Below are 14,604 nucleotides of genomic sequence, written 5' to 3' on the forward strand. Positions count from 1 at the left end.
GGCTGAGAAAATAAAAAAAAAAATCCAGAATAAATCATCAGCAACCAGATTGCCTGCTTGTGAGGTCAAATTAGCAATTGTAAAAACTCTTTCATTACATATTTTTATGGTCATTCTTGGTACAATGAGTATAATGTAAAAGTGTGAGTGTACAGGAAATACTTATATTGTCTATGCAGTCTGGCATTGCCAACCTGAAAAGACTGAGTCAGTGCTGTAATATATGAAAAGAAGAAATGGAAATTGATGAAGAAAAGCTGAAGTTATTGGTTAACGGAAGAGAAATGCAAGAAGCCTTGATTAAATTAGGAAATAAGATTTTATTTTTGCAACAAGATTTTTAAATTACATAAGGTATTGATGTCCTGTAGAGAGGGAAATAAATGAAAATTTAGTGTTGGTAGCACCAGCTTTTTTTTTCATTTGGTTTTTTTAGCTCTCAAGATTCCTACAAACTGCTCGAGTCATGCATATAGAGAATGAGTTTGACATTATAGATTCTCTTCTCCAGGAGGCTGGATGACAACATTCGAACTGTAGTGAGAGGACAAACCAATGTGGGACAGGATGGCAGGCAGGTATGTGCATCTCATCCCGGTAAATGCCAGAGGTTCTCATCTTGTGCTGCTAAACTGGGGAAAGGCTCTGGCAGGCAGAAACCTGCTCTCTTTGTTACAGAGGTGTTTTTGCTGTCTCTTGCACTGATGACTTTGTGAGCTGCTCACTGAACAGCTGTTCTAACATGCTTTCTGATCACTCTGCAAAGGGAAGTGAATGAGAAATTGATTTAAAAATCAGAAGCAGAATCAGCAAGCTCACAGTTGCGCCACTGTGAAGCTAATTACAAATGAACAGGAATAAACAGATGCAAGCACATTTGCTATTGAGTAAGGATCAATAAAAGGATATTTAGCCTTTTAACTAGGTCACTTGTTTAAATATCCTCCGTCATTAGTGACTAAGCCTAATGACTGACTGCCCGTTCATCTTGCATGAATCATTCAGCAATCAGATTTTCATTTGTCTTTTGCGTGACAAATGTGTGTGCTCAGAGTACAGTATTGAGCATCATGGCCTGTTTGTGAACACTGAGCTTGGTCTATGTCTTATCTGATAGTGAGGCATCACCCAGTGCCGCTGTTTCCCGCATCTGTTCTGTTTTAGACCAGAAACATTAATGTCTTGAGTTGTCAGTCTTGCTGCTTTCCTCAGTACCAACAGTGGTCTATCTTTCTAATACTAGATTTAACAACGGGTTGCTGGGAAGGGACAATCGTTCCCTTACCAGCAAGCCTGCCTGCATTTTTCCAGTTTTTGCTGCAGTAGCAATCAGAGTATATCTGCTCTTTCTTGGCCCCTGAAAGCCTCAATCTCACAATTTTTTTCATGCAAAATCTGTTGTGTTAAAAGAAGAATTTCTGTGCAATCTGGACATCAAATCTATGCAGGAAGTGGTGAAAAGAACTGCTCTGCACAGAGAACAGAAAAAGGACCGAGATCAAAACATTCATAGTTGGCTGACTTCCAACCTTATTTCTTCAGTTTTGTACTCCCAAAGATGTAGAGAGTTTACTTCACTGGAGGAGAATACACGGAGTCTGGGGCTAGAAATAAAAGGTTTTTTTTGTTTTTGTTTTTATTTTTTTCTAATCTTAATTCTGCCAAAGAGTCTGTGGCCTTGAGTGAATTATTTCACTTACCTATGCCTCAATATTGCTGTTAAAAATGTGGGTTGCTTGCCTCTCCCAGCAGAACTAGTTCAGTGTTTGCATGGTTCACTGCGTATGGCTACTAAACTGGGGATGTGCTTGGGAGATGGCGTAAGGGAGGGCAGGTTGGCTACTCCTGCCTGGGAGTAGTGCTGCCTGTAATCACTGTGCAGGGATGAGAAGTTGGGTGGGGAGGCAGTTACTGAGATTGAGGTGGGAGTGGAAACTAGTGCAGTACTTGGAGGGGAGAGTTTGGATATGATTGGTGGTAGCAGGGAAAGCTGGTGCTCTTGTAGCCTTTTGGGCATGTACAAGGGTGACAGGTTCAGAGAAGAATGCAAAAAAAGAGGGAATGAGAAGAGCTGCGGGTGAGAATTGCCCCATGTTCCTTCAGGGCTTGCAGATCGGAGATGTGAACGTGGTGAGAGACGTAGAAGAAGCAGTGCTGCATTCGGCTGTGCATGCAGGATGACAAAAGTGCCCGTGTACTATGGAAATTTGGCAAGCTCTAGTTAGAGCTGTGCTTTCTCACTCTTTATTCCCTTTGAAGTTCTCCACAGCATGTGGAGACAGTTTTGGACAGTATCCTCCTCTGAAGTGCTGGAGAGGCAGATCTGTTTGTGCAGCCCTTCATTTAGTCTGGCTGTAAAGGAACCAATTAAAATTCTGTCCAAGTTAAATCCTTTAAACATGCATGTGTGTGGTGTCTGTGCAGGGCACCTTTCAAGTGGTCTGGAACTGCAGTTAGTCACAAGCATTCCTGTACTTAGTTGTAGATGCTCTTATTTTTTCCTCACTTTGCTGTGCAAGGTAGAAGTGCCCTTTAAAAAAGACTCCAAAGCCTGCAGATGCACAGACTGTGTGCTAGGGCCAGGCAGTCTCCCAGGAGCATAACAGTTTTTTCCCACTTTCAGACTTCCTCAAATACTGAAATCATTCAGTTACTGAGAATGTTAGTTCCCTACTAAGAAAAGTTGTTTGTATTTGAAATGCTGTGGACCTTTTGAGCGTTTCTGATCCAAGTCCACAATTTCACTCATACATGGATTTCATATTGAACTGCTGGAACAGGACTGTTAGTGGCAGGATTTAGGAAACTAGGCCTCAAAGTTTAAAGCAATAAAGGAGCGTCAGTAATTTCAGGCCTGAGATGTTAGCAGGTTGGAAGGGCTGGCAGCAGAACAGGTTGTCTTACAGCACCGGGGCATGCTTAAATAGCATTTCAGTTTGAGGTGACATTTTATATTTGGCTCTCAAGAATCCAGCAGAAAAACTTGGAAGAAACAATTGCTGTTCCTGTCATCCTCTGTGCTACTTTCTCTTAATTCATCCTGCATGCTAGCTGGGGGGAGTGAGAGCGCCTTTAATCACATGACAGCCCTGTTGATATCAGATTGTGGGGATTAAAACCTTGATCTTTAGCACCAACCACCTGTTCTTGTGCTGAAGAGTGCCTTTGTTTCACCAGCATATGTTCACTGGAATCAAGGACACAGAAATGTTAAGTTTTTATAGCATGAGAGGCCTATCTTCCCCCACTTGGAAAGGAAGGATTTCATTTTCCAGTGTGTGGTAAGAATTAGTTACAAAATACCTGAAAGCAAGGTGCCCTTAAGAAAAGCAGATCCTCTGCTAGGAATGGAGTCTATGCTGTTGTAAGGGTGTTTTTGATAACAGCAGTAAACTTGAACAGCAAAAGCAACACCAATCTTTCCCTACCTTTTCTGGTAGTAGTTTGTAATTTGAATGGTCCTACGATAAAGTGGACTTTAGGGAAGGTTTTCCTTTAATTCGTACCTGGTTAATTCCTTGTTACCTTTTTCAGGCTTGTCTTTTCTGTTTCTCACAAGTGGCCCATCTGAGGAAGTGACAGCTGCTGTGTCCCTTTCATTTGTTCCCCTGATCTCTTTCCATGTTTTCCTCTCTCTGTTCTTAAAGCTTGGGCTGCCGCTGGCTGTCCTGAGCTGGGCCTGTCTGAAGGGGCTTTCCTTGCTCCGCAGGGTCTTGTTCTAATGGCTCTCTGCTGTGCTGGCAGGGTAGAGCTGAAGCTGCAACCTTTCTGTTGTGGGGGAGCACACATAGGTTCTCTTTTCGACTGTTTTTTTATCTTCATTAAATCTGTAGGAAATCAGTAGCTCCGAGACCCGTACTTCCCTGTGAAATACTAGTGCAGCATACACGTGGATAGACAGTGTGATCCTGTGAACCTCGCCCTTAGGAAGCCCATACTGAAGAATGCATTTTATTGCATTTACCACAACTGCAAACCACTGCTGATTAATCAAGAAACAGTTGGCAACCAGCTCTTGTGATAGGTTTGAAACAAAGCTTTAAAACAGCCACAGCAAAAAGCTTAAACTTTAGATACCTTTCCCCATGTATAGTGGTTTCTTACCATATGAGATCTCTAGCCTGTAGTATGCATTACTCACAGCAGACTAGCTTTTAAAGAAGCCATTCCTGTTTTTTAACATATCTGCATCTCTCGACACACTGAGACCCAAGAAGAACTATGCGAGTCTGTCCTGAAAGTGTGCTTTGTAAATAAAAAGGGAATACGAACTCTGTTGCAGCCGCTTGAATTTCAGAGGGAGCTCAGGGTGCTAGGTAATTGTTGTAAGATTGGACCTAGAAGGAGTTTTCCAAAAGACTTCCTTCAGTCGCATCCTTTCCCAGCAACATACGATGCAAACTGGCTGCGTGGTATCAGAGCTAAAAGAGCCATTCTTGTCTGGAGAATAAATAATACATTTTTTATAAACATCCTTTCAGTCTTTCACTTCCCTCATAAAGAAACAGAAACCTTGGATGCAGTGGTAAATAAAAAAAGTCCTTGTTTAAATCAAAGCGAGCCAGGTGAGGGTCCCTGCTGAGCCCAGTTCTCTCGCTTGTACCCCATACCTCCTTCGGGTATGTTGGGTAGAGGCAGGGTTGTGGACCTGAGCGGTTGCTGTCTCTTCTGTCCTTGTGCATGAGACAGTAATGTGCGCTGTGGGGGGAGAAGCTGATTTGGGAGCCTCGGCCTTGTCTTTTCCATCTCCTGTCAGCTTTAATTGCTGAGCAGGAGAGTTGGGATCTGATGCAGGCTGCTGCTTCAAGTGCTACCCAGAGCGCTGGGGCCTGGGAGTTATCATCAGCTGATCTCTTTATGATAGTGTATTTGGCAAGTGAGGATACCAGGCAGCTTTCTGGAAGATGAACTAAGGCTATTTGACCTTTAACAGGTTTCTTTGCCTCTGAGGAAGGGGTTATTTAACAGGAGAGCCCAGCAAGGGGGGGTTCCCCTCGCGCTGAGGAGCGGTGCTTCAGTCGGCCTTCTTGAGAGCTGCACCTCCCACGGCTGGCCAGGAGAGGGGAGCCCAGCCTTGGTTTTGAGACAGGATAACATCCTCGTTTGCTGTTAATCGATGGTAAGGGAGTGCTGCAGGAGGAGGGATGTCCGAGTAGTGCTTCATGTTATTCTTCCAGTCAGAGCAACCTAAATCCCAGTCAGACCCAGGGTGAATTGTAGTTTACAGCTACGGCGATGCGCTCTCCGTGCTCCTTAAGGAAAAGGAGACCCAGGGCTTAGCAAGTTCCAAGTCCTAATTGCAGCTTAGCAGTAGCACTCCCTGCGGTCCAGTCTCCTGTCCGGGCTGCCTGATAGTGTTCGCAGGTGTAATGTTGTGGTTCATGTGGGTCAAGACGATTGAGCAAGTCTTCTAGGTGAGCTGTGTGTATGAGAGGGTTGCAAGAGCAGCTTTTTGTAGTCTGTCTAACTTTTAAGCAGTTTCCCAAATAGTCTTGATCACATACACATGTACGTACGAAATAGTATTTAGTGGCTGAAAAAGCAGATTCTAAATCTAACTAACTCTTCTGGGGCCGTATTTATTTGATTGACTTTATTTTTAAACGGCTCTGAAGACTGGAATGCCCTCTTCTCCATAGAGCAAAACATTTCTCAGTTCAAAGCATCTGCCTTTTTGAAATTTTGCCCTAGAATTTCCTCCAAATGCAAAAGCCTTAAAATAGTCTGGCTCATTGGCTTCCCCTTCCTGGTGCGATATTTCTGTAAAGTGTGTAGACAATACTGTTAACTTCAGAAATTATCTCACTAATGATCCTTTTCTGGGAGGAAACAACAGTCGTGGGTGGAACATTCCACTGCAGGGTGTAACAAAACTTTCCTTGGGAGTCCCAGACTGGGGCTATTTCTGCTGCCTTGGGAGAGGCTGGGAATGCAGAAGCTGCTGCGGTTCGCTTGTAACGATATGTGGCTCGGGCTGCGCCTGCGTTTTCTGGGGAGCCAGCGCCCTCCGATTTTTCCTTCATAAGGTTTTTCTCAGATCTGCTGCTGAACTGGAGTCTGGACTGACCTTGCTCTGAGCTGTAGTCCAGTTGTGGCATACTTTCCTCTCTGCCCTAGGGTGTAGTATAAAAAGTTCCCATAGATTTTTCCACCAAGCGTTTAAGGTACTCTGTGCATTTTTATTTGTCGCTCTTTAGTTCTGTTTATTGCCAAACCCTCTACATGGGCTGGCTATAATTTTTTTGACAGTTGTTGACGTGCCTTTGCTGTTTGTTTGGCTGAAGTTACTTCACCTATCAAGCCAAATGTCTTTGTAATAAAGTAGCCTCTGTATTTTCAGACTATTTTAACCCTTTGACTGTATCTCTGCAACTTGGTTTATCATTTAGTATCTCCTAGTGTATTAGGGTCCTGGCTCATTTGGTGCTAAAAAAAAATAAGTATTAACTAAAAAGAGGAAATGAATGTGTTCTGGACTGGGAGAGCCTTACACGTGTCTCATGGCTGAAGACACTAGTCTAATAACTTGGTTTGCTTTGTTTGGCTCCCACTTCTTTGCTTTGCTCCCTGAGAACAGTAATGTATTTTTTCTTAACTACAGGAGTGCAAGAAAAGAGGTGGCAGCTGCTGTGGTTAAAGAATACAAATATATTCTTGCTGCCCAGCCTCAACCCAGCGCAGCAGTAGAGAGTTTAATTAGCCATCCCGTACTTTGGTAACCATTGCTGTCCTTTCTCATTGCATATAAAAATAAACACGTCTCAGCTCTGCAGCTGCGGTGAGGCTCAGACGGCGTTCCCTGCCCTGCGTGTGTGCTGCAGTGTCTGGCAGTGCTTAAGCCTGTGGAAGGAGGAGGATGCGTCTGGCATAGAAAAATGCCCATGGGTTATTGGGTTTGACAAGGTCATAGATGGAAGGATGTGAAATACTTTCTCTCTCGGCTTTTTTTTCTTTCTTTTAATAGAGATCAGGAAACACTTTGTAGAATCAATATAGGGAGGAAGAAAGAGATGAAGATGGACGGTGAGCGGAGGAAGCGAGTGCTGCAGGTGCTGCCTGTGGCGGAGGGGACAGTGGCGGGGAACGCGGTACTCCCCTGCCGCCCGAGTGCCCCTCTTAGCTAGCGGTGTCCGGAGCTGCAGCGCAGGGCCCTGCTCTGCCCTCCCTCCTCCCAGCCTCGTCGAACGCTGCGGCTGGCGGGTAGTGTCACCAGAGCCGGCAGCGCCGCCTCTCCGCAGCTCCGCAAGTGCTGCATAACAGGTAGCGTCAGCCTGGCCGGCAGAGAGATGATTTTGTGCACCGTTTGCGTAAACATGCTTAAAAAGCACCACTGTTGCTTCAGCCTCTTCTCCTACCTCCACCTGTTTGTGTGGAGACAGCTTCTTTGGCTACAGGTTATGTTTTAAGTTAAACTAAGGTAGTCAGTGCTTTCAGATCACCTACTATAGGTACTTGATTTTATTTTTGCATTTATTCAAATAAATGCTCTCTTCCAGACATCGAGTTGCACACTGCTTCCTTGGCTGCAGTGCATGAGCTAGGCATGTGTGGTTGGCATGGAGGAGCATCTACAGTACCCCGAATGCTGGGGCCTCAGCTCTGCTGCTGAGGTAGCATTGACTAAGTTTGTGTGAGCAGTAGGGCAAGGAAAATCGTGATAAGACTTGATCTCTTAATAACTAATTAAGCCTAAGGTCTGAAAAATATTTGGGGGCTTTTCTGTGCCACAATCCCTGATGTTGCAGGCACTGTCTCTTAATGATATTCTTTCCTACATGGCTAAACTTTATCTCCTGTTTTCTGATGAACAGATCATTATTCTGAAATATGAACAGACAAATGTTAGTTTTTACTTTGTGTTTTGAGGTGGAGAGGGGGTGGGGGTTAAATACTGTGTCTTCAGCTGTGTAATTGTATTTAAAAAAAAAAAAGAGGCCATGCCCTAGATTCTAGAAGATTTCAGTCCAGTGACTGGAGTCCCATAATATTCTTAAGCTTTTGTAGCCAATGAATAATAAACAGAAGTTGAGCTGCCAAAATAAATCCAAAGTGAGATTCGTTTAGAGTCATTTCCCAAGTGAATTATGACAGTTGGATGATGTCCTTCCCATCTAAGAGACACAGGAAGCTTTTCCTAGCCTAATACATGTTTATTGAAAAGGGTTTCAGGTGAATGGCGTGCCAAGAAGAAATAGTGCTGTTTATTATCCTTTTGGCTACTGGCCATTAAAACTGGCCTCTGCAACTGTAGAAAGAGGTCAGGCATAACTTTTGCCATCTGCTGCAAAGCCCAGTTCAAGGCAGAAGCAAGTCTGAGCTTGACCTTCTCTTGTGCTTCTATATCAAAAGGCAATAAATGCACTAGGTCGCTGTCCTGTAGCCTCAGGCTGGAAAAGGGGTTGCATTTTGTGCTGGCAGAAGACATGCTTTATTTTTGATGGTGTTAAAGGCACTGCAAGTTGCAGAGTGAGACTGGGCTGCTCCACAGCCAGTGCTGTTTGTTTTTGTTGCCAGCAAATCAAGAAGCCCAGCTTGAAAATAGAAATCTTGACAACAGACAGGAGTTTTTGTCATACTACGGATTTCTTTTTTTTGATCTCTCTCCTTTCTTTCTCTTTTTTTCGGTGTGTCCCATATGGTAACGTTTATTCCAGCTGTGTTGCTTCCATGCCTATGTCTGATGAACTGTCATCATTTCCATTTATAAATCCCTATTTGTAGGGTTCATGATATGGTTGCGCATTTTTTCCTCCCCATACTTGGCCTCTAGGGCCTTAACCTGCGCATGAATTCATCTTGCAAAATCTGAGAAGCAACAACTTGGCCAGTTGCTAAACTTACCCCCCACGTAATTCAAACGTGGCTCCCATATTGCAGATATGACTGAAATGCTGCCTGCAGTGTGCAAACTTGTCAACAGACAGACAGCCAGACTACAGGCTTCTTAGGCAAAAATTTAGTGCGTAGGGTTGCAGATCAAATGAAGCACGTGGCCATGTGCCGGAGCGGAGGGTGCGCGGAGGTGTGCGCCCGGCAAGGGTAGTTAGTTACTCGGCGCCCAGAGCAGAGGCACGGCAAGAAGAGACGTGCCGCTGCCGCAGGGGCGTGAAGCAAAGGGCTGCAGACAGCCTCACAGACAAACTCTGTTGGATTTGGCTGCGGTGATTTATCTTTAGCTGTAAAAACTTAAGAGTTTTCTATAAAATGAAATCAGACTGAGATTCAAAATCTGTTTCCAGCCTTTCCCAAACCAGAGGGACTCATTTGTATGAGGTTTTAGTGGCAGAAATTGTTAGGCTGGTCGCAGCGTACAAGGGTCTCTTTGAAATCTCTGCAGCTGAGGCTCCTTTGAGAGTTGGGGATGGGAACTTTATTTTTAGGCATGGTCTAGATTTTCATTGATCTGGGTTGTAAGTGTGGCAGCAAATGAAAGGAGCATTAACACCCTGTATCCAAGCATGGGGATAGATCCAGGAGCATTAAATTCTCAGCATCCTGACCACATCCCAATTTGTAACATTAAAAATACATTTGGATGCTGTGAATTTGGCAGATGTCAAGTGTCTATAAAATACTTAGTAGAGGACAGCTTTCTGATGTGGGTAATAACATCCAATAGAAATATATATTGGCTAGAATCAAATAAAACTAGCGTGTTTCTAGCACAACACCAGTAAGCATATGGAAACTATCAAGGTATTTTAACCGTTACTGGGGACAGAACAACGTTAATTCAGTAGTTCCCAAGCTCAGAGTTTCCCAAGCAAGCAAAATACCTCGGAAGGTTTGCTCTTTCCCCAGTTAAACGACATTTTGTAGTAACACACAGGCCTCTCTTAGTTCCTTTGTTTGCATATTTCCTAACATGTCAGCGTCTGTTTACGTGCGCAGGGATGAATAAAGAGATATTTAGAAATCACACACCCACTAAGGGAATGTCATGGCCTCACTGGAAGGATGAGGCGGCAGGAGCTGTGCCTGAGGTGGGGAAGGGAAGGAGGATGCCGCGTCCCCCATTTACTACGGCCATGGGGTTTTGGAGAGACACTGTAATGCCCCAAATTTTTCTTTGACTTGAATATTGTTGCTAATGCTGTTTTTGTTCTTGTTGATGTGAATCTGTGTGTTGCTGTAAGTGACTAGAACCCTGACTTTTAAAGGATGCATCACTTCAAAATCTAGTCAATTAAAAATTCATGTCACTTTTTCTGCTAGACTTGACCTCATCCTACCTCTTGCTTGGGGGTGTTTTCCTTCCGCCTGTTGCTGTGTGGAAGACCTCATGTAAACAGGTGCCAGAACTGATGATGTGCAGATTGACCTTAGAAATTGCTTGGGATAATGCCAAGTATATTCTTTAGGCAATTTTTTTTAAAGAAATTCCTGTTTTAACTCTACTCTTAAAGAAATTGTTTTGTACTGCAGCGTTGGATGGACTGTTTTCCTGTTGCATCTCAAGGTGGAGAAGGTTGAAGAGCTGTAGTTCATTAGTCTGCTGTGCTTTTCCCTCTCTGCTTTGAAGAATTTAATGAAAACTTGTGTAGCCCTGTCCAGCTTACCTTGGCTCCGGCTCTGAGCTACAGAGTTGGGTCCTCCAACTCCCATGCCTTAGCTCTCAATGGCCTACATTTAATCGCTGCTGTTTACGCAAGAGCGGGAGAGCTTCTGCTGTATAAATGCAAATTGCCTGAGAAATGGAGCTAGTTAAAAATCTGTCCTGTGTTTAAATTGGAAGATTCCCCTCTCCCCTCCAGAACTGGCTGAAGAAAGTCTGCTTTGAAGCCCTGCTCTTGCAGGCCCTGGGGCTGGGCAGTGCCGCGCGGAGGCACCTTCGCCTGCTTCCCTCGCGGCTGAAAGGTGTTCCTGAACCCGTGCTGGCACAGATCAGAAATACGCCACAACCAGAGAAGGGGACAGGTGATACGTAGCCAAAGCCTTTCTTGTACGAGTGCTCTGGCTAGATTCTCTTGCCCTGTTGCTGGTTCTGCCCTCTTTCCTAAATTTACTGTTGTCAGAGCAGCTAGGGTGCCCCAAGGACAAACACTAAAGGAGATGCTTCCGAGTAACAGTGGCTGTTCTTGAGACTTTGCCGATGGATACCCCTGCCTCTCTTGGGCAGCAGTGTCCTTTCGATGCTGTATTTCTCAGCTGGTGCCTGAAGTTCAGGGACCGCGGAGGTTGTATGAAGTTGTAATAAATAATGCTGATGGGTTAATTGTAGCTTGCAGGCTCAGTTGTTGATTAGAGTCATATGGTATTTTTCCAGTACATCGCAACCTTAATTTCAACATCCTTGTTTCACATAACCACAACAGATTATGTATCCAGTCTCTTTATTTATTAGTGGTCCTCTGCCCCTGAAATGACCTGCTATTTTAGGAAAGGAAATACAATAACTTAACATTTGTAAGCCCTTTGGGGTACCATACAGACACACGTTTCCCAGTTGCACTGATGAGGAAACCAGTGAATTAACAATGCAAGGTGAACCCTGTGTCAAGCCGCAGAAGATTAGCAGATATTGTTAACCACATAAATCAGTTACGTCAGATTAAGAGTAGTTCTGATTCTCATGATATTGTTTTGTTTTTAGAATTTCTGTCCAAGATAAATCCTCTATTAGTAAAAATAATAATAAAAAAAGCAATAAGAAAGTGCTTTTAAAACTCATGATTCACTGCCTTAAAGGGAGCAGTTATTGCGTGTAGAAGACTGAATTTACTGGAAAGAAAATGCACTCTTACCAAGTATAAAGGGTAGTCTCTCAGTGCCTGCAATTTCCCGTTTCCTGTTTTACAGGAGAAAGGATAAGTGTTAGATAATGTAACAAGCTTCTGTGTTAGACCTTGAATAATTAGGCCTATATTCACATCTTAGATGTTGGTTTTTTTATCCCTCAATAATGAACATCATTTATCAAATACAAGATGTTTTTATAAAAAAATAAGTTAGTGTTTCATTGATTGTGCTCTCTTTGCTTTACTCTGTCTTTGACGTGACCAGGATGGTGAACTTATTTTTTTCCATTATTGGTTATTTTAATTTCCTCCCTCTGCTTGCAGTACTTTACTTTCAAATGCTGCAGTTGGAATGTTACAGCCTAAAACTTTTATTTGGTTTCTTTAGAAAGAACCATAGGAATGTTTAATGGTAGGCTTTGTCCAACAAATAACGCTTTTGATTCGGTTCTGAGTTTTCCATCAGATTTATCTGACAGTGTTCTTCCGGCTAAAAGAATAATAAATTTTCATCCAGCATTAATTTTAGCAGATCATATGTATGTTTGAAAAAAATGTTCTCATCTCTAAATGTAAATTATATATATTAAAAAAATACCCAAGGACGTTAATAGAGCACATTAATGAATTAGTTTCTTCCAGCTCAAATAAGGAGTATACAGGTTGGTGTGTTTTTTTTGTTTTTTTTTTTGTTTGTTTGTTTTTTGTTTTTTTTTTGTTTTGTTTTTTTGTTTTTTTGTTTTTTTGTTTTTTTTGTTTTTTTTGTTTTTTTTTGGAGAGTAGCTACTGAATTAGTTGAAGATTTATGTCTTAATGACTAAGCAAATATTTGGAAGCAAGTTTTAAGAAATGAAACTAGTGTTTATGAGCAATTCTAGTTTACTCAAGTCCATTAAGTTTGCTGTTGAGTTTTCTGTGTGGGTTTTTTAACAGTTCTGGGAATGTATACCTTTCTCTAAGAGCTGCAATATAAAAGTTGAACAGAACATCAGCTGCTGTTCCTGCCTATCCTCTCCTCTCCCCCAAATTACAGCCCTGTTATTTTTCAAAGCAGCAGGAGACCAGACCTCTTTAATTCATCATACGGGGGCAGAGCACTCGTCTCACTTGTGTGTTCCCACTGTCTGGGAGGAGGTAAAAGCAAGAAGTGTCAGGACCAGGGGACGACACCAGTTCACCTTATTTCTGGCAGTTTTAAGTATGCAAGAATACCATCCCGTCTGAATTTGGTCAGGGTTCCCGTGACGGTTTTAGGTGTGGCGTCTGCCCGCTGCGGCGCGTGCTGCGTGTTCACCACAGTGAGCAGTAGGAACTCGCTCTTCAGGTATAAATCAGTTTCCTCTAAAGAGTCCCCACTGATTTTTGTCACAATATTATTAAGTAGTACCTTGACCTGTTAAAGACGTAGATTGAATGTGGTTCCTTAACAGCGAACAAAAGAGAAACTGCTGTTATGTGGACAGGTAGAAAACCTCTTTGGGCCTGCTTTGGACCAGTCTCTGAGGATAAATTGTGGTGCAGGAACTTTGGAAAAGGCCCCTGTATTCAGGCAGAGGATATTTTATCTTATGAAGAAAATGGATAAGACAGTTTACCTTGGTGGATAGGGATTTTAAAGTAAAACCCTCCCGAAGAACCAAGATGGGAATCCTTGCTCACTGTGTTCTTTACTCAGATCTTGGTCTCTGAAGGCTATCGAGAACGAATGACCTTCTGAGTTGAATATTGATGTTTAAAGTAGGAACTCATGCTGTCTTTTTTGGAGAACAGGTTAGAGGTGCTACCACCCAAAAGAAAGGATTGTGATGGATGGCTGAGGGCCTCAGCATGCAGATTGGCGGTTGTGTCAGAAACGAGAGCTGCTGTGACTATTGTCTGAGCCTGTATTTGAAAAAAATGCTCTACATGGGAGAGGAGAGGGAGATCAGAGACCTGTTTAAGAAGGGTCAGCTGGTGCTGCGAATTTGGGAGTGATCCTACCGAGTGTTCTGTGTTGGTTTGTGTGCCGCCTGGCTTGTAGGATCTTCCCAGGCTTCCTATGACTGACTCTCCTTAGCGTATCTCCCAATAGTTTGTCCGCATACATGTGATCCAAACAAATGTCTATTCCTGAAAGTTGGTTTGAGGTGATCCAAAGACTGAATGAGTTGTGTGAGATTGCCTCGGCTTTGGAGATGGAGGAGGCTAGTTGAATAATGTCTCCTTTTGGAGAAACTTCTTTTTTTGGAGGGGACTGGCTAAATCCTCGTCTCTTCTTTTAGAGAATTCAGCAGCTCTGTTGACCTTCCTTGGGATCGTGCAGAGAAATTAGCATTTAACAGTAGTGCTGAAGCAAAGGGAAACATAGCAGCTGGCATCTGTGAAGATCTTCAGGTTGATTTTTTTTTTTTCTACAGACCCATCCAAATCTCGGAATATGCAGGGCATTTGGTGCTTGCTTAATAGCCCACTTGAGTAATGTGCTGCTGCTATGGTCTGGGACTCAGTACAGAGACAATAGTTAAATATGTTGAAAAGGGCATTCTTTAGTTCTTTGGTTTATGTTTAATCCACATGCCTTTGAATGGAATACAACTATTCTAAATAGTGACTAGGCTGCAGCCAAATTAGAAGAAAGGTGGTGGTGTTCATTCCTAATATAGCTGTCCCTGTAGCACATTTAAGTGTTCAATTCATTTACTGAGTATGCTATATGGTAGCTGTGTGACACTAATAGATAAAGTGTTAACTTTCACATGATTCAGAAGATATTTCAGAGGAGACTTTTTTTTTCCCCTCTGGAAAATGAATTATAAAATGTTTCCAACTTTTATGCTTTTATTATAATGCAGCTATGTTCCAGCAAAACCTCCTGGCGGACAGTTTG

General features: G+C 43.0%; 1 protein-coding gene across 2 annotated transcripts in view; it reads left to right on the forward strand.

Moving 5' to 3' along the window:
• Positions 1-14,604, forward strand: part of VPS53 (VPS53 subunit of GARP complex) — a 70,621-nt gene that overhangs the window by 5,109 nt on the left and 50,908 nt on the right. For both annotated transcript variants that reach the window (XR_010886229.1, XM_067309857.1), the window contains exon 4: positions 512-578. Coding sequence is in view for 1 of the 2 variants with exons in the window: in XM_067309857.1 (XP_067165958.1) it covers positions 512-578 (67 nt within the window). In the remaining variant the exon portion in view is untranslated. The remainder of the gene's footprint in view (positions 1-511; positions 579-14,604) is intronic.

This window comes from Apteryx mantelli, chromosome 22 (genome assembly GCF_036417845.1).
Source record: "Apteryx mantelli isolate bAptMan1 chromosome 22, bAptMan1.hap1, whole genome shotgun sequence".
Classification (NCBI taxonomy): Eukaryota; Metazoa; Chordata; class Aves; order Apterygiformes; family Apterygidae; genus Apteryx; species Apteryx mantelli.